At 35.1% G+C, this 24,375-nt stretch overlaps 4 protein-coding genes across 8 annotated transcripts; 3 read left to right on the top strand and 1 right to left on the bottom strand.

Moving 5' to 3' along the window:
* The first annotated feature begins 3,385 nt into the window (after positions 1 to 3,385).
* On the top strand, positions 3,386 to 9,416 carry LOC106372547 (enhancer of mRNA-decapping protein 4). Of its 2 annotated transcripts, none has more exons than XM_013812778.3 (12): positions 3,386 to 4,266; positions 4,379 to 4,428; positions 4,519 to 4,675; positions 4,757 to 4,975; positions 5,324 to 5,452; positions 5,596 to 7,122; positions 7,274 to 7,633; positions 7,725 to 7,844; positions 7,965 to 8,135; positions 8,224 to 8,388; positions 8,718 to 8,837; positions 8,920 to 9,416. In XM_013812778.3, exons 1-12 carry the CDS (start codon positions 3,589 to 3,591, stop codon positions 9,217 to 9,219), a joined length of 3,996 nt encoding a protein of 1,331 aa, XP_013668232.1. In that variant the 5' UTR covers positions 3,386 to 3,588; the 3' UTR covers positions 9,220 to 9,416. The 2 variants fall into 2 exon arrangements, with proteins under 2 accessions (XP_013668232.1, XP_013668231.1); XM_013812777.3 differs by having other exon boundaries at positions 3,388 to 4,266; positions 7,253 to 7,633.
* Positions 9,417 to 9,704: 288 nt separating this feature from the next.
* On the bottom strand, positions 9,705 to 10,647 carry LOC106372545 (chaperone protein dnaJ 11, chloroplastic). Its single transcript, XM_013812776.3, has one exon. It carries the CDS (start codon positions 10,352 to 10,354, stop codon positions 9,869 to 9,871), a length of 486 nt encoding a protein of 161 aa, XP_013668230.1. The 5' UTR covers positions 10,355 to 10,647; the 3' UTR covers positions 9,705 to 9,868.
* A 3,350-nt stretch (positions 10,648 to 13,997) lies between these two features.
* Positions 13,998 to 17,379, top strand: LOC106372544 (vacuolar cation/proton exchanger 2). 3 transcript variants are annotated; one of them, XM_048759196.1, is made up of 12 exons: positions 13,998 to 14,357; positions 14,599 to 14,994; positions 15,078 to 15,145; positions 15,229 to 15,257; positions 15,345 to 15,541; positions 15,605 to 15,817; positions 15,890 to 16,024; positions 16,096 to 16,212; positions 16,300 to 16,353; positions 16,437 to 16,647; positions 16,826 to 16,868; positions 17,175 to 17,379. In XM_048759196.1, exons 2-11 carry the CDS (start codon positions 14,746 to 14,748, stop codon positions 16,834 to 16,836), a joined length of 1,284 nt encoding a protein of 427 aa, XP_048615153.1. In that variant the 5' UTR covers positions 13,998 to 14,357; positions 14,599 to 14,745; the 3' UTR covers positions 16,837 to 16,868; positions 17,175 to 17,379. The 3 variants fall into 3 exon arrangements, with proteins under 3 accessions (XP_048615153.1, XP_013668228.1, XP_013668229.1); XM_013812774.3 differs by lacking the exon at positions 17,175 to 17,379 and having other exon boundaries at positions 14,599 to 14,638; positions 14,746 to 14,994; positions 16,826 to 17,133; XM_013812775.3 differs by lacking the exon at positions 17,175 to 17,379 and having other exon boundaries at positions 13,999 to 14,357; positions 14,746 to 14,994; positions 16,826 to 17,133.
* A 3,627-nt stretch (positions 17,380 to 21,006) lies between these two features.
* LOC106372542 (uncharacterized WD repeat-containing protein C2A9.03) lies at positions 21,007 to 23,879 on the top strand. 2 transcript variants are annotated; one of them, XM_048759195.1, is made up of 10 exons: positions 21,007 to 21,210; positions 21,534 to 21,704; positions 21,779 to 21,946; positions 22,060 to 22,128; positions 22,212 to 22,346; positions 22,429 to 22,539; positions 22,652 to 22,743; positions 22,817 to 22,922; positions 23,028 to 23,114; positions 23,205 to 23,879. In XM_048759195.1, the coding sequence occupies exons 2-10, from the start codon at positions 21,570 to 21,572 to the stop codon at positions 23,616 to 23,618; spliced, it is 1,317 nt and encodes a 438-aa protein (XP_048615152.1). In that variant the 5' UTR covers positions 21,007 to 21,210; positions 21,534 to 21,569; the 3' UTR covers positions 23,619 to 23,879. The 2 variants fall into 2 exon arrangements, with proteins under 2 accessions (XP_048615152.1, XP_013668225.2); XM_013812771.3 differs by having other exon boundaries at positions 22,042 to 22,128.
* The last annotated feature ends 496 nt before the right edge of the window (positions 23,880 to 24,375 follow it).

Below are 24,375 nucleotides of genomic sequence, written 5' to 3'. Positions count from 1 at the left end.
CACCAAAGAAATCAGGTGGCTTGGGACTAAGAAGAATGGCAGATTCGAACCAGGTTTACGGACTTAAGTTAATATGGCTTATTTTTGCTGCCAATGGATCCTTGTGGGTAGCGTGGATGAAGGAACACTTAACAGGAAACAGAATGTTTTGGGACGCGGACTTTCAGAATATTGGATCATGGATTTGGAGATCGCTTATGAAGCTCAGACCTACAGCTCTCCCATTCTTGGTCTGCAATGTTAGATCCGGCTCAACTGCTCTTTTTTGGCACGACAATTGGACAGGACTCGGACCTCTATTCGAATTGTGTGGAACCTCAGGTCCTATGGTCTCAGGTATAGGATACATGGATTCGGTTTCTATGGCATCAACTTCTAATGGATGGCGCCTTCCAAGGGGTCGCCATCCTATAAACCAATTCCTTCGAGATTGTCTTTCAACTGTCTCCTATGACCTAGACCCTTTAGCCCAAGATTTCTTCCAATGGAAACATTCACCTGATTCTTCTCCAGGAGACTTCTCTACCACAAAGACATGGGCATCTCTACACCCGAGCCCTCCGCATGTTTCCTGGTTCAAATCTGTCTGGTTCAACTCTAAAAACAGATTACCTACAAGGGATAGGCTGATAACTTGGGGAATGACTGTGCCAAGCTCCTGTCTCCTCTGCGACCGGGCTAATGAATCAAGATCACACTTGTTCTTTGATTGTCTTGTATCTGCAGAGGTTTGGTCATCTTTTTTTCACTCATCCCACACTTCACCAGCCTCACTCTTTTGATGGTATTCTCACATGGGTTTTAACAGCTTCACATCCCAAAGTTAAATTTATTTGCAAGCTTCTACTTCAGGCAGTATGCTATGTCCTTTGGCGTGAAAGGAACCTGAGATTGCATAACTCAACAAGCAGATCAGCCCACCTCCTTATCAAGGAAATTCAAGTGATCATGAAGGCAAAACTCATAGGAATGGACCGCATACCAGTTCAACCAACCCAACGCTCTCAATCTTTTCAGGAGTCTCATCTTGTTACTTGGTTTACGTACTTCCAGCCGTAACGACGTCTTAACTTTATCGCTTTAAAGCTTTCGTTCACATGTGTCTCTTTTAAAAATTTTATTTGCTTTCTGAAAACTGACGTCCCACTATAGGGAGGAAGACTATTATTTAAAAAAATATATATAAAAAAAAACATTAACAAAAAAAAAATGTTTATAATTAATTTTTTTTTTTAAAATAATTGTATAATTTTTTTTTGAAAAATGATTAACCGTATAACTAGAGAGTTAGAATGGGGCTAACATTAATATTCATTCTAAGTGGACAAGAATCTCTAAAATGATTGCAAGGGAACAATATGTGAGTGTTTTATTCTTTTTCCCTAAAAATAATGAATTTTTTTGAACTTTAAAAATAATGAATGTTACTGTTATATATTTTTCTCAAGTTTAAGCGCCAGGAAGACTGAGTGGAATGATCTTCACAATCCCGGGGCGTCAACCTATCTCAACCGATGAGACACCATTCTCCAACCACAACGACATGGCTTCCTCCATAAGCAATTATTTTAAAACAGTCCAAGCCTCCATTAAATATCATCTTCTAAAAGCCAAAAATGTTACAGAAAAAGATAGCTAAACAGACACTAATTTCCTTCTTTTTTTTTTGAAAGGAACATACACTAATTTCCATTGCATGTGTAAACAGAACAGAGACAATAACACCGTAAATTAGCTTCACAATTACCATTGAAAATTGTTGGTTCATACTCAAGGTGGCCCGCAATTGTGAAGAAAATTAAAACACCAGGAGCACAGCCATCATCACAATATCAGACTATTCCCGAAGCCTTAACAAACAGACTACAACTTACTTAACATTTAATGTTTGTTTACAAAAAATTAAATCACACCACTACTTAAATAAGAAGAAATCTCGACAAAACTTCGAGCTTCACCAAGAACACATATAATTAACCCATCTACATAACACATCAACTAACAGCACACTGCATGCCACTAGTATATATATATTTATGTGTAATTATTGTCATTCATTTATACTGTAATGGTCAGTTAGTAAGAGCTTAAATTTGATTACTGATCGATACTCCCCCTTGCTAAACTAGCAAATAACAAGTATGTTCCGCAAGTGTATATGTAAGAGAAAGATGCAAAAGACTACTGATTCAGGCTAGACGTGGGCTGGTTATATAAGACCCATAAATAGAAACAAAGGCCTAGTAACAAAAACATAATCGAGCGAATTAAAATATGAATTTAATACCAGAAAAATCACCTATATATTATTTGTGAAACATTACAACTTCTTTTTGTAGTCACGTGTCATCATTAGGATAATTCTTAGAATTATTAGAGAAATAGGTTGGTCCATCTAATTATATAATAAGTTTTTTATTAAACTAACAATAAATTCATTATTAATATCATTTATTATTTCCTTAAATAAAGATTACGGAATTGTCTAATGTGGCTAAAATATATATGACAATTAATGATTTTGAATAATAAAGATCTGATAAAAAAAATAATGTATCTTATCAAATTTGTTTAATTTTAAACTATTAAAATTAAAAAATCACAATAACCATATTATAAAAATTTAGATTTAGATTTTTCTGTATATGTTATATTTTGAATTTTAAAAAACGACTATAAATTACTAAAACTGTTAAAAGTCTCACATTCAAATTTTACGATCCATGGTTTAAAATTTTTGTTATGACAAAATACTAATGATTACAAAATCATATAAGTAAAAGTCTAATTTAATTAATCATTAACATTTAAAATATATATGTATATATATCATTCTAAATTAAACTATAAACCATATTGAATAAATAAATATTTTAGTTTCAAAATTTACTTTGAATAATTGTTTTTGATAAAAGTTTTGAACTAACATTGATAATTTTTTTAAAATTATAAATTACTAAAATTATTAATCCCACAATGAAAATTTTGTTAACAATAATTTAAAGTTTTTGCTATTAAAGATACACATGATAAAAATAACATATGAGTAGAAAGTATCATTTAATAGACATTAATATTAAAAATATACTATGTATGTTAATATCATTTAAATTTAATTACATATTCTATCAAATTTTTTAAAAAATTGTTTGGATTAATAAAATTGATTTATACGTTCGCACCAATTTAACTAGTAATAGTTATTGACTTTTAATTATTCAATATATTTTTATTATTTCATAATATGTAAGAACATAAAATACATACAATAATTTATATATATAATATTTATATATGTAAAAACATAAAATACATACAAGGCGCGGATCTTAATCTAGTTCATTCTTAAAACCGATGACTATACCTCCTCCCATTGCCTATCGCGATCTTAGATCAATTTATCAATTCATTAACATAAAAAGTTAAGTCTCCAAAAGTTCTCTTCCTCTTCTCACTATCAAGTCTTCTTCACCGTCTCTCTCTCTGAGTCTGTGACTATCAGATCCGCCGAGTCTTTCTTCTTTTCCTTCATCTAATCAATCGATTTCGCAAACCCTAGCTTCGTAGATCTTAGATCTGCTCAAATCCATGGCCTCTTCACCTGGAAACCCTAACCCTAACAATCCTCCGCCGTTCGATCTCGGTACTCTCTTCAAACCTTCGTCGAGTCCTTTCCCCACGCCGCCGGCGTCGTATCCTCCCCCCGCGGGTCCGTTTCTTCAGCAGCCCTACCCCCCTCCGCCGCAGCAACAGGAGGCCGCGCCTTCCTCTTCGAGTAGCCTTCTCCAACAACAGAGATCACTCCCTTTCCCCTCGCCGCCTCTGAATCTCCCCCAGTCGCCGTCGCCGCGTGCTAGTGCTAATCACAATCCCGGTACACACATCCTGGCTCTCCTCAACAACAACAACAACAACGGCGCGACCAATCAAGATCCGCCGCCGCAGCATCAGGCTCCCGTGGCGAGTCCGCACGAGATCCGCTCGTTTCCTTCGAGTCCTGTTCGCGTGCCGAGCTGTAAGCTTCCCAGAGGGAGGCGGTTGAGCGGGGAACACGCTGTGTACGATGTCGACGTGAGGTTACACGGCGAGATTCAGCCTCAGCTTGAGGTTACTCCGATTACCAAATACGGGTCGGATCCTCAGCTCGTTGTGGGTCGCCAAATCGCAGTGAACAAGATCTACATATGCTATGGATTGAAAGGAGGAAACATTCGTGTTCTCAATATTAACACCGCTTTAAGAGCTTTATTCCGAGGCCATTCTCAGGTTAATAATAATAATAATAATAATAATAAAATCTATAATCTTTGTATACATATGGTTTTAGCTTCCTTTTATTAACTCACACTATATCCTCGTGTTTGTTGTGTGTGTGCAGCGAGTGACAGACATGGCCTTCTTTGCTCATGATGTTCATCTCCTGGCTAGGTTTGTGTTCTTTTTCGTTATGCTTCCTTTTTTGATTTACCGTTTTTTACAGACCACCTTACCGTCTGCTTTTTCTATTTCTGAAAACAGTGTTAGCTTAGATGGAAAAGTTTTCGTGTGGAAAATATCTGAAGGGTCTGAGGGAGATGATGACCCCCAGATAACTGGAAAGATTGTCCTTGCTCTTCAGATACTTGGTGAGGAAGACACCAAACATCCACGTGTTTGTTGGCACTCCCACAAACAGGTATGGATAAACATTTCTTTTAGTTGCATATGTTTCTTCGTGTACACTTTCTGATTGCCTAAAATCATATTTTTTTTCCAGGAAATTTTGGTGGTTTCAATTGGTAAACACGTCCTCCTAATTGATACTACCAAAGTTGGCAGAGGTGAAGTATTCTCGTCTGAGTCTCCGATTCAGTGCCACCTTGATAAATTGGTTGACGGTGTAAAGATTGTTGGCAAGCACGATGGAGAGGTTACAGATTTATCTATGTGCCAGTGGATGATCACACGCCTCGTTTCTTCTTCTGTTGATGGCACGGTTTGTATTTGTTTTATACTTCACTCGAGTCATCCTATTTCCATCATCTTTGTTCTTAATATTATTTCTAAAGATGAATTAACTTAGGGGTTGAAACTGATTACACATCGTATTGGAATGGTGAATTTTACTTAAGTGGAACCCATCAGCCTGTTTACCTTTGTTATGCTAGTGAAGTTGACATCCAATTACAGTTCTAGCTCATTTCTGAATTTGGGACATTGGCTTAGTTTCATCTCAGACGTGCACTCTGTATTGTCGCTTCTCAACCGGTCACATTTTGCAGTAGTTAGTGTTTTAGTGTGTGAGAGAGAATCTTACTCTCGCTGTCCTCATAATATTTACCAGGTTAAGATTTGGCAAGATTTCAAGGCCCAACCAGTTGCAGTTCTGAGACCTCATGATGGCCATCCAGTCAATTCGGCAACATTTGTGACATCCCCTGAGAGATCTGATCACGTCATTCTCATCACTGGGGTAATTATTTTGTACCAGTATTCCGATTTTTTTTTAGTCTTGTCTAATGCGAAATTAAATTTGCTGTGTTGAATTTACATTTTATAACATAGCTTATCTTTGTGCTTAGTTGCTAACTCTGTCTGTGTATGCAATATTTGCAGGGTCCTCTAAATCGAGAGATGAAGATTTGGGTCCCGACTGGAGAAGAAGGATGGCTCCTGCCAGCTGAATCTGAGTCATGGAATTGTACTCAGAAACTTGATTTGAAAAGTTCAACTGAGCCACGAGCGGAGATGGCGTTTTTCAACCAAGTTATAGCCTTGTCTGAAGCAGGCCTCCTCTTGCTTGCAAATGCGAAAAGGAACGCCATATATGCTGTGCATTTGGACTATGGCTCATCTCCAGCTGATACAAGGATGGACTACTTGTCTGAGTTTACAGTCACTATGCCGATATTAAGTTTTATCGGGACTAATGATCCTCCAGAAGAAGCCGTTGTTAAGGTTTATTGTGTTCAGACGCAAGCAATCCAGCAGTATACATTAGACTTATGCTTGTGTTTGCCTCCTCCTATAGAGGAGAGTGTGGGTTTGGAGAAGTCAGATTCTAGTGTTTCGCGGGAGGCTAATTTGGTTGAAGGCATATCAAAACCATCTGGAATGAAGCTTACAGATTTACCTTCAGCTGATTCAGTGCCTAAACCATCTATTTTAGTGAATAGATCGAAAGGTGCTAATACTTCGACTTATTTGGCGGGTTCTGCATCTGTGGAGACGACAGCACCAGTACTTGTTTCATCCAACGGCGAGCCTAAAGCTTCTGGGCTGCTATCTGAGACCAGTGCTGCAGGGTCGGCGTATGCTACTTCACCCCAGCTTCCTCTAAGTCCCAGACTATCAAGTACACTTTGTGGCCATCAGACTCCAGTGGATGTTATTGAGCCAATGCTACCACATCATGAACTCGGTGGTCAAGGACCTTCTGTATATTCTGTTGATAGGCAAGCAGATCCTGTTAAAGAAAGAAATTTGGAGGAAAGCTCAAGAAGCAAGGACAAGGATGTTACGCCTGCTGATGATGTGTCTGGGATGCGAACCCCACAAGCTTTCTTCAAGCACCCCACGCATCTTGTAACTCCTTCAGAGTTTTTGATGCGCGTTTCGTCTGCTGAAGCTTCCATTACCACTGAAGACAAAAGGGATAGAGATGCAAATATCCAGGACGTCAATATTGATTCAAGAGACACAGAAGTTGAGGTAAAAGAAGTAGGGGAATCAAGTTCGACGCAGAATGGTGAAATCAATTACAGTGATGAAACTGAGCATCGCACTTCAGTAAATACAGAAAAAATCTTTTACTCACAGACTACGAACCTGAGCACTGAGATGGCAAGAGACTGTTATCCTGGTACAGAGTTAGAGGAATCTAAGGCTTATGAACAGTCTGTACAAGCTGGGGATAATCTTGAATCGAGAGATGTGTCTGGAAAGCTTCCTGAGTCGGTTTCATCAATTGGGCTTCCACAGTCAGCCGCTACAAACAAAGGGAAGAAACAGAAGTCCAAAAGCTCACAGGGTCCCGGATTGTCATCTACATCCTCAAATGTTGCTAATTTGGCTGATACCTACAATGAGCAAACTCAGAGTTCAAGCCAACCTATCTTAGCTTTGCAAGAAACAATGAATCAGGTGACATTTTGATCTTGACATTAATAATTAATCTATTGCTTAACTTGCGGTTACTATGATTTGGCATAGAACATGTTCCTTTGTAGCAATCGGGATTGTAATTTCTATGGAAGTTGCATTTCTCTTGCAGATGATGGTTTCACAGAAGGAGATGATGGTTTCACAGAAGGAGATGCAGAGACAACTGTCCAATGCTGTCAATGGCCCTGTCACTAAAGAAGGTAAAAGACTAGAAGTGGCTATAGGGAGAATGATTGAGAGATCCAGCAAGTCAAATGCTGATGCTCTGTGGGCCCGCTTACAAGAGGAGATCGTTAAGAATGAAAAGGCAATGCGTGACAATTCACAGCAAATTGTGAATGCAGTGACAAACTTCATGAGCAAAGAGTTAAATGCATTGTTTGAGAAAACGATAAAGAAGGAGATTGCTACAAATATTCCAGCCATAGCTCGTGCGTTGTCACCAGCTATTGAAAAAACTGTATCTTCTTCAGTCACAGAGTCCTTCCAGGTTCAAATTTTACTTCTAATTGGTAGAGTTGATTTTTCAAATTGTATTATTGTATTGTTGAAAAAAGTGTTTTTTTCTTTCTTTTGTACAGAGAGGACTTGGTGACAAATCAGTCAATCAGCTTGATAAATCTGTTAATTCAAAGCTTGAGGCAACCATAACTAAGCAAATTCAAACCCAATTTCAGACATCTGGCAGGCAAGCCCTCCAGGTAAATTGGAATTCAGCATGTTTAAAATCACTTATGTAGACGGACTGCAAGTCTTAACTGCATCATAGCTTGGCGAAAATTGAACTGATCTCTTATATTTCTACCATTTATAATTGTCAGGAAGCTCTTAGGTCGGGTCTGGAGGCCTCGCTCATACCTTCCTTTGAGAGGTCATGCAAGACCATGTTTGAGCAAGTAGACGCAGCCTTCCAGAAAGGGATGGCCGAGCACACAAACGCAGCCCAACAACGGTTTGACGCTGGACACTCCCAACTTGCTCATACTTTAAAGGTATGATGGAAAATCATCCTTCTTCCCATTATGGTTGCAAGATCGAAACAGATTATTCCACTTGCTGAACTGGTTACATGATCTACAGGAAACCATTACTTCTGCGTCGTCAGTTGCTCAAGCATTGAGCCGTGAATTAGCGGAGAGCCAAAGGAATCGCTTAGCTCTCGCCGCCGCTGGAGCAAATTCTAGTGGATCAAACACCTTGGTTTCTCAACGAAGTAGTGGACCTTTGGGTGCTCTTCTTGAAAAGGTTTGTCACATCTCTGGAACTAATCATAACTATGAATGTGATATAAGCCTTGTGTTAGTCTACTGTAGGAGCATTGTAATTACCCTAGGTGGCATGTAGCTAATTGTAACTGCTCAGCAATCATAGTTGATTCGGTTTAGCTAGAGTGCTACCAAAGGAAATTTTAGGTAGAAGTAAGCATATAGAATTGGTCTAGGACCTTGCATCGTTTTGTTCACTGTTGTCCAAAGAGTGATTGAAGAGAGAATTATTTAATGGATCTTAGAAGAATCCCAAGTTGATATCTTTGTCTGAGTTTTTTGACAATCGCAACATATTATTCCTTTCAGGTTGAAGCAGACCCAATAACAGAACTATCAAGGTTGATATTGGAACGCAAATACGAAGAATCATTTACTTCAGCTTTATATAGAAGCGATGTCTCCATAGTATCATGGCTCTGCTCACAGGTGAAATTTAATTTTGCGCAATTGTAAAATTTCTCATTATCTTCAGTTTTAATCTCATGACATTGGTTTTTGCCAATTTCAGGTGGATCTGCGTGGACTACTGGCGATGAACCCGCTTCCTCTGAGCCAAGGCGTTCTTCTGTCACTGCTGCAACAGCTAGCCTTTGACATCAGCAAGGACTCATCCCGTAAGCTTGCATGGATGACCGATGTGGTTGCAGCAATTAACCCATCAGACCCGATGGTTGCTGTCCATGGTCGCCCAATCTTTGAGCAAGTGTATCAGATTCTGCACCACCACCGCAACACACCAGGCAGCGACGTCTCTGCCACAAGACTTATAATGCACGTGATAAACTCCATGCTTATGGCCTGCAAATGAATCCCTCTCTCGCTTTGTTCTCTTTCGCCTTGTTCGTTGCTTATTATAAAAAGAAAACATAGGAACACAACAATCTCTACTCGTGTCTGTGTATCTCTCTACCTTTGTCAGATTTTTGATGATCTTTTCATTTTTGGTTTGAATTTTGTATTTTCCTTGTCATTTTTCTTTTAAGTGTATAATCTGGTTGTTTCATATACGTTTCCTCAAGTTGATCTTTATGTAAAAACCAAACCAATGTTTTGGAGGTTTTCAGTCAAAAACACAGGCACGTATTTGTTTCTGTTCCTGTCCTTTACAGTGCGTGTTAACAACTTTTTTTTTTTTCTGTTCTTTACAGTGTAAGTGTGTGTTACAAAATTTCATTAATTATAGTATAAAATATGATTATTATTAGTTTATAAAAAATATCTTAAATTATTTCCTGAATTAAATTTTAAAAGTTATGGTTGTGATGTAATTAATTGACAGCAAAATTCACAGCATGAAGCAAAAAATAATATACACGTCTCTTCTTGAGTTAAAATAAAAGGCTCATACAACTTACTTCCCCTTTAATTTTCCAAAGATATGACAAAGGAAAACAAAAAAAAAAATTATCAAAGGGGAAAATGAAGTCAAAAAGTGCCCTTTCGCTGCTGCAAAAAAATCACCAACACTGATCCGTCTCCCACCTCCGGGTAGTCGTGTACACCCGACCCGCTCGACCCATAGCTCCAGCGTGAACCCGTCTCCGCCGTGTTACCAGCGTCGAATCGTAGATAGCTCTCGTTGTCGGATCCGCCAGCGTCGCGTAAGCTTTGTGGATCTCCATGAAATCTCGCCCGTCAGACTCCGACGCATCGGGATGGTAAACCTTCGCTAAGCTCCGGTACGCCGTCTTAATCTCCGTCAGCGACGCCGTTTCGTTGACTTTCAGCAGCTCGTAGAGGCTCGACGCTCGCCGGCGAACGGATTCCGTTACAGCTGGCTCGGCGTTGAATGTCTGCTGCGTATAAGCCCTGACCGACGTAGCTCCGGAGGGAAACCGTGCGTTTCCGTTGCGAGATCCGACTGTCTTCTTCGACTCAAGAAAGCTATTTCCCGGCGAGAGTCGAAGGGAGCTAGCGGCGGAATAAACTAGAATTCCAGACATTTTAAGTAATTAGATTATAACCAGAGGGGCAAATTCGAAAGAAATTGAATCTTTTTGAAAAGAAGCAAAGCAGAGAGGTTCGTGTTGAGGAAGAAGATATGAATCACAAGGAGAGAGGGATTGAGAATATTACCTTTATTTATAGAGAGGAGAGAGCTCAGAGTCCAAAAGTTTTTGTGTGATTTTGTTAATTTAGAATATTCGTTGCTAACCAAAAAAAAAAAAGAAGAAGAATATTCGTTGCTATTTTCTTAATATTTTAATTTTTAGAAAAATATACTACTTGGTTTTAGAATCCGGGTTTGTTCATTCTAGCTGTTATTGAAAATTTTAGAGAAATGTCAACCAAAAAATATAAGAGATACTAAATTAACTTTCTTTGCTGATTAGTAAAACCTACTGCTCAATTTTATTTAAAATAAAGTAATTAAAAGGAGCGAAATTCAAGGAAAAAAGAAAGGTAAAACCCGTGGGGGCGACGGCAGTCACCAGTTTTCTCAAAAATCTATGGTACGCTGACGTGTCATCCAGTTCAAAAGATTGGCCTTCTAGAATCTCTTTATTGGCTAGGCTCAGCTTACTTGATCGGCTCGCTAAGATTGACGTGTCAAACTGATAAAAACAATATTTAATTTTTTTTAAGGCATGTTTAATTATTATTTGTATCATTCATAATTAGAGAATAATTAGTTTTTGATAGTACATGTTTTATGAATTTAAACAGACATTAAATTAAAGGATGGGTTTTTTTAACAGTCAGCTCTATCCATTAATTTAAATGTGGGCAATAGTGTTTAACTGTTTCCTCAACTAATTACTTGCAATGCCCTTTTACAAAAAAAAAAAAACGAATTACTTGCAGAATAACTTGGGATCGAAAAGAAGAATGTGCTTCTAGAAGAAATTGTGCCCATCAAATCAACGGCTGAGAATTAACAGAGCAGCAATAAAGTATCTTTACAACCAAGAAAAATAAACGCATAGACAAATAAATATCAACGCCTTTCCAGAAGCTTTTGCTTTTGTCTTTATCAACAAAATTATTGCTAAGTTATAATTCTATTTTATGATCAAACTAGTGTGTAGAAACAGAGACAAGAGTGTATTTTAAAGGATGTCTTGATTAGGCCAACTAGATGGATAGGACTTCTAGAAGACAGAGAACCCAACAAAGCCCGCGAGACGATTATGTGCTTAACACACTCCTTGGTATGTGTTTAGTTTGAACGATGGATGAGTCCAACCTTTTGGTAAAAAACAAACAGAAAGTAGTAGTTACGGCTGTTTAATACTCCCTCAGTTCCCCGAAATTAATATTTTTTTTAGAGTATGTACCCTTATTAAGAATTTAATAAATATTTATAATTTAATTTATTTTTTATTTTATTATACACTTTCCAATAACTTTCCACCAATGAAATTTTATCAATTCAAATATTCTCAATTAATATTTCTCAAAAGTATAAAAAAGTACATTAACAATATAGAAAATCTATCTTTGTGGAACAAGAAAAAAATTTAAAAAATCTTACTTTCAGAACGGAGAGAGTATATCGTTGATACTAATCGGTAGAGATTAATTATTTTATCTCCTAGACGGTAGGAATTTCATTTTGTTAGTTATTTTACGTTTTCTTTTATCATGAATTACTGGCAATAAGCATAAGCTTCTAGACTGTGGTTAACAGTGGTAATAAGCAATCATAGATAGGTAACATATTTTAGTAGTAAATGTAATGGATGGGGGTGGAATTCAACTTTGTTAGTTATTTTATGATGAGTGACTAGCAATAGTTAACGTTTATACTTTTCTACAAAAGTAGTAAAATGATTAATTAAGATTGATTATAATGGTGCTTTGTTTAATTATGCAGTTAAGGTGGGGACTCCTAGAACTTCGTGGGGGAGTCATGTTTTGTGTGCACTCCAAGTTCCACAGACGCTGATTCTTCTTTGCCTGTTCCTTAATACTTTTTTAATATGCAAACTAACAAATTATATGTATGTTAATACCATCAACATAGTATTAAACTTTTCTTGCAAATCTGATATCTAAAGCATCGATTTTGTGTTAATAACGGACACTAGATTGATATCTAATCATCCTTAGCAACTTGCATTATAAACCACCACAGAAACAGACCATAGGTCCACAAATAAACAGTGCTAAAAGGATATTTTTCAGAAAATAAATTAATTTATTTTCTTTTAGTATGTAGATAATTTGTTGGCTGTACATCAGCTCTCTTTATTTCACAAGTTGGTCGTCATTATATCCGTCATTGATTTGAAGCAGAAATTAAGATATATAATGTGTTTGGCCTTATTTACAATTTTAAAGTTATCGGATAAAGTATTTAAACAACGACGTAGCTGAACAAACCAAATGTACTTCTCAACTCAAAAGTGCTTCTCAACTTCTTAAAAGAAGATGCATTTTTAAACGGAATTATTTTAAATAAATCATACGATTATGTCGAAACCCATAATCTAATTGGAATTGTTGGGGGATTAGGCTAAATCTGAGTAGTTGACAAAAAAAAAAAGGCTAAGTCTGAGTAAGCCCACCCGTATCGAGTCCATATTACCTGCCGACATCTATCTAATGGGATGCCTTGTGTCAAGTCACAGATGGCCCGATAATGTTTCAGTTCAGGTCAGATCTCTGACAGTTGACCCGGTTTATGAAAATTGAAATGCTATAACATTTGCATGATTTTTTTGTTTAGAAAAGAAAAAAACATTTGAGTATTTGGTGAAATTAAACAAGAGACAAAGAAAAGAAGAAAACCAATTAAATTAAAACTCAGAATAATCCTGCATACTTCGTCCATTCCCAAAAATAAAATGTTTTAGATTTTTTACTTGTACCACAAAGATAGATTTTTTATAGGTTTAAAATACTTTTTTATATTTTTAAAAAATATTAAATAAAAATATTTGAATTGATTAAATTTTATAGGTGAAAAGTTATTAAAAAATGTATAATAAAATTAAAAAAATTAAATTATAAATATTTATTGAATTCTTAATAAGCATTAAAATTTTAGAAAATCTTATTTTCGGGTATGAGAGAATATATATGTAAGAAAAATAAAGCGTGGGTTGAAACTACAGCATAAACAAGTGGGTTGAAACTTGATCCCTTGTCTCGATTCTTTTTTTTTTTTTTTTGAAAAGGCCCTTGTCTCGATTCAATTCGGAAATTTATCAATTTATCGACAATCATTATTGGTGGTCCAATATATAATAGATAGTGGGATACATGCCATGTTTTTGTAATCAATATATTTATAACTCTATCAGCAAGCTTTAATATTTTATACTTTAAAGATATTTTCATTGTAGATGATTTTTTTTCTCTTACCTTTAGAAAAACTAATCATTCCAATGAAGCCAGTTCGAAAAGAAAAGATATCATTCCATGTATTGAATTTGAAAGAAAGAAAAGAAATCCATGTCTTTATCACTAGGTAATTTTTTTTTTTCAAAAAAAAATTGTACTATAAAATTATAAATAGTAAACTGAACGTTTGCACCTGTCATTTCAGTGATTTGTAAAAAATATTCGAAAACCAAACGAATTAATTTCATTTTTATTATGCTGTACTATATAAGTAAGATTCGCGGGTTATTTTTTATAGGACAAAACACTAAACGGCGCCGTTACATGTGTCTTCTTCTTCAGTAAAAAAAACTTGTGTTCTTCAAACTGCTGAAAGGTTTCAACTTTGAACATAAGAACGAAACTTCCTCGCTCGTTCTCCTCTACTAGCATCATCTGAGATCCAAAGGATTTGATTCTGCACCGACGTCCATATCACGGAATCACGTTCATGAACTTTTATTATTATTCTATCAAATTCAAATCACACTCGACCTTTCCTTCGTCTCTAGCAGATCAGAGGAAGAAGATAGAAACTTCAAAGTCGTTGTTGCTCTGATTTGGTTTCTGCAACTTGCTCGATTCTTCTTCTCTGACTGACCCTTGTCTGACTTCGAGGTAAAAGTTTCCCTCCTTTTATCTTTCTTTATTTCGGATTCATGGAGTTTCTTTCTTTCTGCTGTAAGGGCTTTAGATTAGGGTTTTAGAGAAGTAATCTTTTTGTTTGCTTTTATATGATTCTTTCCCTTAATGTGAAGTAACCGTTACCCACAACCACAAGACTCTGCCTTTATTGGCTTTGAATATTATAACTGTCATTGAAAATTAGATCTCTTACAAGAAGATCCTCTGTACCCAGGTTGCATTAGCCTTGGTCCATGTTTTGGTAGCACGAGAGGGTATGAGTCATTGTAAAGTGCCGGCTCTAATCGAAGCACAAGATCATTCTTATCTCTTGTCTGAGTTTAATGTGGGAGGGTAATGATAAGATGCTCTACTGTAACAGATGGGGTCGGTTAATGAACTTGAGCACAAGAGTCTATTTAGAAAAGAAGAAGAAGATGCCACGCAAGCTAAAGCAGCTTCTTTGATGGAGCAAGGATCACTTTCTCTGAGTTTCCCTGAACACGCAACCAAATCGCCAAAGAACAGTGTTCTCAGGAGCATTAAGATCGTGATTTTTTCTAACAAACTCAATATGTTGTTACCTTTCGGTCCTCTAGCAATACTGGTCCACTACATGATAGATAGTAAGGTATAAGTTTTGTACTAGTACTAGTAGTTTTGTTTTATGTCTAAGAGTTGAACCTCAAGAAATGATTGTTTCCCTGGCCTCAGGGGTGGGTGTTCTTGCTGAGCTTAATAGGTATTACACCGTTGGCTGAACGTCTAGGATATGCTACAGAGTAAGTACTTATTATAGCACAAACTTAACCGTACCATTGTTCTGGCTGTGTGACATGTATTAGTATTGGCTTATTTGAAACAGGCAACTAGCTTTTTACACTGGCCCTACTGGTATGATGACTTGGTTCTTCTTTAACAGACTATTCTTTTTCTTTTTTCATGATATTTTTTTTGACATTGCTATACAAATTTTCACAGTTGGAGGACTCCTAAATGCTACATTCGGGAATGTGACGGAACTGATCATATCGATCTTCGCTTTGAAAAATGGAATGATACGTGTTGTTCAGCTGACTTTGCTAGGATCCATTCTTTCTAACATGTTGCTTGTGCTAGGCTGTGCTTTCTTCTGCGGTGGTCTAGTGTTTTACCAGAAAGACCAAGTCTTTGACAAAGTAATAAACCTTATTCAACTTCTTCATTGTATTCTCTTCTGACATCTGTTCTCCTGCATCCAGGGAATTGCAGTTGTGAACTCAGGATTGCTTTTGATGGCTGTAATGGGGATACTCTTCCCGGCTGTTCTTCACTACACTCACAGCGAGGTTCACGCCGGATCATCAGAGATGGCCCTGTCAAGGTTCAGCAGCTGCATAATGCTTATAGCATATGCCGCTTACCTCTTCTTCCAGTTAAAGAGCCAGTCCAATTCTTATAGCCCTCTTGAAGAGGTTTGTTGTTTCTTCCATTCTTTGTATATAAAACCAATTGGTTTGTGTAACTCTATATGCTGTGAACACTAGGAAACAAATGAGAACGAAGAAACTTGTGGTGAAGATGAAGATCCTGAGATCTCCAAGTGGGAAGCTATCATTTGGCTCTCGATATTGACTGCTTGGGTCTCCCTTCTCTCTGGCTATCTTGTTGATGCCATTGAGGTAATCAACATTGCGTCTTCCTAGTTAACTTGGCCTTAACATTCACTAGGTTATGTAATTGTTTTTCTCAGGGTGCCTCGGTCTCTTGGAACATACCAATAGCTTTTATCAGTGTCATATTGCTTCCTATTGTTGGGAATGCAGCTGAGCATGCAGGCGCTATCATGTTTGCCATGAAAGATAAACTGGTAGGCAGAGTAGTTCCTTGAGTTGTAACATCTATAGACTCTTTATTCGTCTTGAGACATGGTTAAACTTTGTTTTGACGTCTACAGGATCTTTCCTTGGGAGTGGCTATTGGTTCCTCTATACAGATCTCCATGTTTGTGGTATGTATTGCAAGAGAAGTATATCATCTTTGGCCAACAAGAGGCTTGTTCAATAACCTCTGTTGCTGGTTGTATATGGTTAGGTCCCGTTCTGTGTGGTGATTGGATGGATGATGGGTGAACAGATGGACCTGAACTTCCAGCTTTTTGAGACAGCGATGCTGTTCATCACAGTTATAGTAGTAGCGTTTTTTCTCCAGGAAGGGACATCGAATTACTTCAAAGGGTTGATGCTCATTCTTTGTTATTTGATAGTAGCTGCCAGTTTCTTTGTACACGAAGATCCTCATGAAGGTTAGTTTGGTTGGTTCATTTTAATATCAAACAAGGTTATTTTAATGCAAGCAGTTCTATGCGAGGAAAGAGACTTAAAATGAAAACGAGTTTCTTTCCTCAGATAAAACTGCTTGCATTTAACAATAACAGTCTTATTGACTTTTTTCATATTGCTCTGTTGTATTTTTTTGATTAGATGCTCTATAAATCTCGTGGAAGAGAGTCTGGTGTGAGCTAAGGTGTGTGTCTTAACTAAAAAGTGATGATCTCATGAACACGAAGAAGATGTAGATTTGATTCTAATGTGGTTTTTTTCCATAAACTTGAATCAAGTTAAAACGTTTTGGAAGTTTTGTTGGAACATGTAAAGGTTTATTCCTTTTTTGGCTTTCCCTCCACAGAAAAATGAATATTCTTATTTCTTAGTGATTTTTTAGAAGGTTACAAATTTTGTTACTTTACAATGGTCTTATGAAAATATTGGAAATTGATTCTCTTGTGTGATTTGAAATTCTCCATTTTTTTTTTACTTTTTATGAATGAAGGTAAAAGTTATATCTGTAAAAGAGTTCATACGGAAGATCAGTGTACATTAGAGCATCTCCAAAAAAGGAACTCTATATTTGAAGTTTAAAGGTGTTCTTCTCCAAAAGCAAAACTTCAAACTTAGCTTCAAAACTATTTGTATTTTATAATATGGTCCTTATATTTGTCATAACTAATTTAAATTCATAAAACTTTTGTAAATAACTAGCACATATATAAATATATTACAACAATATTAATTAATAAAATACTATATTAAAATAAAAAAATTTAAACAAAATAACTTAATTAATATTAAATTTCAAGCAAAATACCATACTATTCCATAAAGTGATTTTCGTAATGCATATATGATCTACTAGTGCATTTCAAAGTAAAAATAGCTCTCCTCATTTTTAATTTGTAGATTAGAGATAAAAATTGTTGAAATCAGGAGATATTAATACTTGTAACTACATTAGATCAGAACAAAAAAATATAAAATAAAATATTGCTAAAATACTAACTTTTATCGATGATATTAATACTCGTGAATATATTCAATATGAACAAGAAAGAATTATACGAAAAGACATCATCAACAACAACAAAAACCATATCATCAACAACAACAACAACCATCTTCAATTACACAAAAAAAATTGGACAATATTTGGAAATTATGAAGGTTCCGGATCAAACTTACTTGACTATTAGTGTTGTTGTAATATTTAAATTTGTGTAATAGTTTATGTCTTCATATAATTTTTTAAAAGTTCTTTTGTTAAGTTTATTTTGTATATTTTTTTTTATATAAATAGTTTTAAATATTCTAAATCTTCTTTTAAAGTTTTATTTAATTTTATGTGCAAACTTAAATTTTATTAACAAAAATTAAAATATTTATGAGATATACTTTTTATAAGGATTAAAATAATAAACAGGAAAATATTTATGAATTATAAATGTGATGTGTAATTGTAGAGACCAAAATACAAATAAAAATATGGAACTTCAAATTTAAGAGCATCTCCAAAAGACACTCTATAACTTCAAATATGAAGTTTTTTGCTCTCCAAAAAGGAACTTCAAAACTTCAAATTTGAAGTTTCATATTTTTAATTGCATTTTGGTCCCTACAATCACACATTACCTTTATGATTCATAAATATTTTCTCGTTTATTATTTTAATCCTTAAAAAAATTATATCTCATAAATATTTTAAATTTTGTTTATAGATTTTAAATTTTACATAAAATTGAATAAAACTTTAAAATAAGATTTAAAATATTTAAACTAGATTTAGACAACAAAAATATACAAAAGAAATTTAACAAAAATATTTTAAAAATTTACATGAAGACATAACTATTACACAAATTTAAATATTACAACAACACTAATAATCAGGTAAGTTTGATCCGGAACCTTCAAAATTTTTAAATATTGCCCAATTTTTTTTTGTGAAAGTGAAGATGGTTGTTGTTGTTTTTTTTTGATGTCTTTTTCTTACAATTATTTCTTGTTCATATCGAATATATTCACGAGTATTAATATCATCGAAAAGAAATTAGTCTTTTAGCAATATTTTATGTTTCTCTTTTACTTTCTTGTTCCGATTTAATGTATTTACAAATATCAATATCATCTGATTTCAACAAATTTTAGCTCGTAATTTACAAAGTAAAAATGAGGAGAGCCATTTTTACTTCTAAATGCGCTAATAGATCATATATGCATTACGAAAATCATTTTATGGAATAATATGGTATTTTGTTTAAAGTTTAATATTAATTAAGTTATTTTTATTTAATTTTTTATATTTTAATAGAATATTTATTAATTAATATTGTTGTAATATGTTTATATGTGCTAGTTATTTATAAAAGTTTTATGAATTAAGATTAGTTATGACAAATATAAAGACCATATTATAAAATATAAATAGTTTTGAAGTTGAGTTTGAAGTTTTGTTTTTGGAGAAAAATACCTTTAAACTTCAAATATAGAGTTTTAGAAACTTCAAAATAGAATTTTTTTTTAGAGATGCTCTAAAAAGTTAATACGTAAAATAGTTTTTGGAGATGCACTTAGTAAAAAGTGAATACGTAAAATGGTTTTTGTATTGATTCAGATTAAGACTGAAGTGAACTATGTAAGAGTACTGAGTTCAGGTGGCTGGTTCCATCTGTTGATCAAACGATTTGAAATTTGTTTCGTGGAAATTAACAACCAAGTCGTTCTAGTATACTGGTAAGTATTCCCGCCCGCCACGCGGGTGACCCGGGTTCCCGGCAACGGCGCATTAGGTTTTGTGTACTTGTCCCGTGGGCTGTGTTTATGCCTGAAACAATCCTTAAAGCCCATTTATGCCCGAAAAGGCCACGGACATCAATTTCTTCAAAAGCATTAGGAAATTTCTGAATGATAGATGTTTAAAGAGGTACATAATTTTTAACATATTGTAAAACACTCAAGAAAAATGTTAACTTTGTGATTCAATACCTTCTTCACAGCTGAATCCATTAAACATTGTTATTGAAAGTTGAATCTAAATAGAGTAGTTATATTTTAATGAGATTGATTGTATTTAACATGGATTAGTTTAGTGTGTGTGTAAAAAAATTAAAATAACTGGATTATTTGTTATGGGACCATTACCGTAACAAGACGACGTGGGTTTTTTTTGGGGATAATAAAGTAGTGCACAGTATGTCTCTGTGTCCGAAAGATAATGTTAATTAAAAATAATCTCTTTTAAAAAGACAAACTTGCCCTCATAAAGTAATCTGTGCGAAGATTGGAGACGCATCTAAGCAAGGGTGAACATGTAAAAAAATATCTGAAGCAAAATCTGGTTATTATTATTATTATTATTTTTTTGAAACATCTGGTTATTAACTTATTGACATTTGGTTAATTCACATACTGGATTCTAGGGGTGTTCAATCCGGATATCGGTTTGGTTTCGGTTCGGCTTTTTCGGTTTTTCAGTATTTCGGTTAGTAAAATATAACTACCATTCTAAATCCATATTTACTTCGGTTTATATATCGTCGGTTTTCGGTTTATTCGGTTTTATACCAAAACATAATTATTTAATTTGTGATCATATTATATAAATTTTAGAGTCATATTATCATCGCAATCATTTATTAAAAAGATATTATATTTTCAAAAAAAAAAAAAAAAACGCTTATATCTTCAGATGAAATAATCAAATCTAGAATTAAAATCAAAGCTCGAAATTTTGAAAATAAAAATAAAAAACAAAAGAGAAGTATGAAAGAAATTTTTTTTCACTCTTCCATATTTAATGTTCATCAAAGTCATGTTTCTTCGACTGAAACTTTGTTCGTTTAAAAATAAGAAAAAAGTTGTGAATATTTTTTTGAAGTTATTATCCATCAAATTTATAACCTTCACTTCAATTGATTTAATCAATGCTAAAAGAAAGCAAAATGATTGAAAGAAAAAGATTAAGAAAATAAAAAGCCTCAGTTGCGATGAATTGTTATTTAATTATATTTCAAGTGTTTTTCAAATTAGGATTTTTTATTAATATAAAAAATATGGTAATAATTATTAACAAATGAATAACTTATATAACAAATTGATTTTCATGTGACGTTATAAAATATGTTCTATTTTTGATCGGTTTTGTTCGGTTTATTCGGTTTGATCGGTTATAAACCAAACCATATCCAAATCCTACGGTTTCTATAAAATCATATCCATTCGGTTTATATGGTATATACCAAAACCACACCATATTATCTATTTCGGTTCGGTTCGGTTTGGTATGATTCGGTTTTACCGTATTGGACGGGCTACTAGATTCCGATAAATTTTTTGATAAATTTGGCTGTTCAATCTCTGTCTCTTTCTCTCTCTCTCTCTCCTCTTCTTCCCCGTTTCGATCCGTATTATTTTATCATTTTAAATTATCTCAAATTGAAATTAGGAGGACTATATTTTCGGATTTGTTCCTGAAAATAATCATCGAAAACAAAAGAAGTGTGTGACGATTCTTTTTCGGTTTGATTCCTCCTAGGGTTCGTACCACCACCATCTATTACTTCCATATATATATATATATATTTAGATGTGATTGTTAGGGTGTTTGTGTGTTGCGCCCATGAACTGGTTGAATTTAATTGTTTCAGATGTGTTTCTTCTTCTTTTTTGTTTTTTTTTTTCCATTTCTGTCGGCTTTGTTTTTTATAGGTTTAGCTTTCCAGACTCTAATGCTCGTATTGAAGTCGTGTGATTTTGTACTTTTTAAAAAAAAAAAGTGTGTCGGAACTGGATTACGATGGTTGTGTGTTTTTTTGTCCTGATCTTGGGTAAGTTCATGGTCCATGTTTTGCATATGCAGGTGCCTTAAGTTTACTTGCTAAAAATTAAAAAAAAAATGTCCAATCACCAAAGAGGAGATGATGATGCTGGGGAGTACATGGAAGAAGATGTAGATGATCATGATATGGATGACGAGTTCCGTGGCGGTGATGGTGCATCAGATTCTGACGTTGAGGAATTTGACTACTCGGTATAGTGTCTTGGCTATGTTACTTTGTGGTCTCTGTTTATAATGACTGGGTGTTCCATATGGTTTTTTAACAGAATAATAAAATAGCTGACACATCGGCAGAACAAGCTCGGAAAGGGAAAGATATCCAGGGGATTCCTTGGGACAGGCTTAGCATCTCTAGAGATAAATACAGACAAACTAGGTTACTACAGTACAAGAACTATGAAAACGTCCCCAACTCCGGTCAATCATCTGAAAAGGTATTTTATTCTCTCATCTCTCTCTCTCTCTCTCTCTCTCTCTCTCTCTCTTTTTTTTAATTAGCACATCCTCTACTTAATATGCATCAATTCAGGTTTGCAATGTCACACAGAAAGGGGCACAGTTCTATGGCTTCTGGCGTAATTCAAGATCTGTCAAATCTACTATCCTTCATTTCCAGGTTTCTTTGTTGACTTGGGTGATAGTCTTCCTAGTAATGAAAAGATTCCATCTGATCAAGAATCTTGATTTGGTTTCATATAGTTGAGGAACTTGGTGTGGGCAACATCCAAGCACGACGCGTATCTTATGTCAAACTTCCTGCTGACGCATTATTCTTCTCTAACGTCTGGAAAGAAGGAAGTTCTCAATGTTCGCGGTCATGTTGCACCATCCGAGGTTTGTTTTTCCACCAGAATGTGAAGTTATTATACTTAGATGCAACTATATTATTATAATTTTGATTGGTTGGTGCATTTAGAAACATCCTGGAAGTTTGCTGGAAGGGTTTACACAGACTCAAGTGAGCACACTTGCTGTAAAAGACGACTTTCTTGTTGCTGGTGGATTTCAAGGAGAACTTATCTGCAAGGTTAAGAGTCTCTAGATATATTGATTATATAGTAGTTGTCAGTCACGTTTTTTTTTTACATGCAATCTCATTGAAACGCTTCATCTGTATCTATTTTCCACAATGGTTCCAGCATCTTGATAGACCGGGCGTCAGCTTTTGCTCTCGTACCACTTATGATGATAATGCTATTACCAATGCTATTGAGATCTACAACAAACCCAGGTTTTTGCTGAAGGGTCTACGTATAATTGTTAGAGTCACTGCTTCTAACTTAGTTTTTGTCATCTGTTCATAGTGGTGCCCTTCATTTTACTGCCTCAAATAATGACTGTGGAGTTAGAGATTTTGACATGGAGAGATACCAGCTTGTTAAGGACTTTCGTTTTCCTTGGCCAGTGAATGTAAAGTCCTTGCTTCTTTCATGGTTTTCCTTTTTTACTTTTAGCATAACTCTGAGTTTCAGTTAGGCTAATGATGTTCTTTTGTTTTCTATTTGTTGGTGACAGCATGCATCTTTGAGTCCCAATGGTAAATTACTAGCTATTGTTGGTGACAATCCTGTGGGCCTTATAGTAGACCCCAACACAGGAAAGGTACATATTGGCTCGATCCTGAACCCAAGTGTGTAAGTTAGTCTCAAATAGTTGCTTTATAATGCCAAATCTTTGGAACTTCATCCACAGACACTGGAAACACTATTAGGACATTTCGACTATTCCTTTGCCTCAGCGTGGCATCCCGACGGAATCACTTTCTCAACTGGAAACCAAGACAAGACCTGCCGTGTATGGGACATCCGCAACCTATCTCACTCCGTTGCTGTCTTGAAGGGTAACCTTGGAGCAATCCGGTCGATCCGCTACACGTCCGATGGAAAATACATGGCCATGGCCGAACCGGCAGACTTTGTGCACGTCTATGACGTCTCAAAGGGGTATGAAACAGAGCAGGAGATCGACTTCTTTGGAGAGATATCTGGAATATCATTCAGCCCTGACACAGAGGCGCTCTTCATTGGGGTATGGGACCGCACTTATGGTAGCCTCCTTGAGTATCATCGGCGCAGAAACTACACCTATCTTGATTCGTTTCTTTGAGCAAAGAAGAGAAGTATACACAACCCGTTCCAAGGAATAAAAGGGAGCTCATACAAAAGCAGAAGCATAGAATATAATGGATGTCTTAAAAGGTGTAAATGATGTGTTATGCAAATGCTATTGTAGTTACCGTCTTTTTGTTTCCTTTGCCGGCGGCTTGCATGTTGTTTCCTTGTGAATTCTGAAGGTTCAAGATGTGTACAGTAAGTAGTGTTGGTTAGTTGTTTCAATTATGAAAACATCAATGAATTTTCACAAAAATTTGTGTTGCCTTGAACGCATTCTTGCCAAATATGACATGTTGGCTTAAAAACATTCATTGCATTATTAATGGGAAATTAGGTCCAATATACAAGAAAAAAACACAAATTCACTAACTAACCAAAATCACCCATTCTCTCTTTATTTCTCTTCCCATCTCTCTCTACTTTCTTACTAAAAAAAACTAATTTCCCATTATTTTTGGTTATTTCACAAATTGATTATCAAAACAAGCTTTTTATATGCTGGGAGAAGATGTTGAAACTCTTGAAAACTAACAACAAAAATGGGATTCAAGAAACATATGTGTTAAATAAATGATGTTCCCTACCCCATTTCAAAAAATGTGTGTTTTAAATTTTTTCACACATATTACAAATATTTTTGATCTTAATTATAAAAGCATTATTTTGTGTTTAACTATATTTTCTATAATTTTTATCCATCGAAGTACAGTAAACACGATTTCTTTTCAAAATTTAAAATTTTACATTAT

Source organism: Brassica napus, chromosome C5 (assembly GCF_020379485.1).
Source record: "Brassica napus cultivar Da-Ae chromosome C5, Da-Ae, whole genome shotgun sequence".
NCBI classification, from domain to species: Eukaryota; Viridiplantae; Streptophyta; class Magnoliopsida; order Brassicales; family Brassicaceae; genus Brassica; species Brassica napus.
Note: the sequence above shows the minus strand (reverse complement) of the source record. Positions and strands in the feature narration are given on the sequence as shown.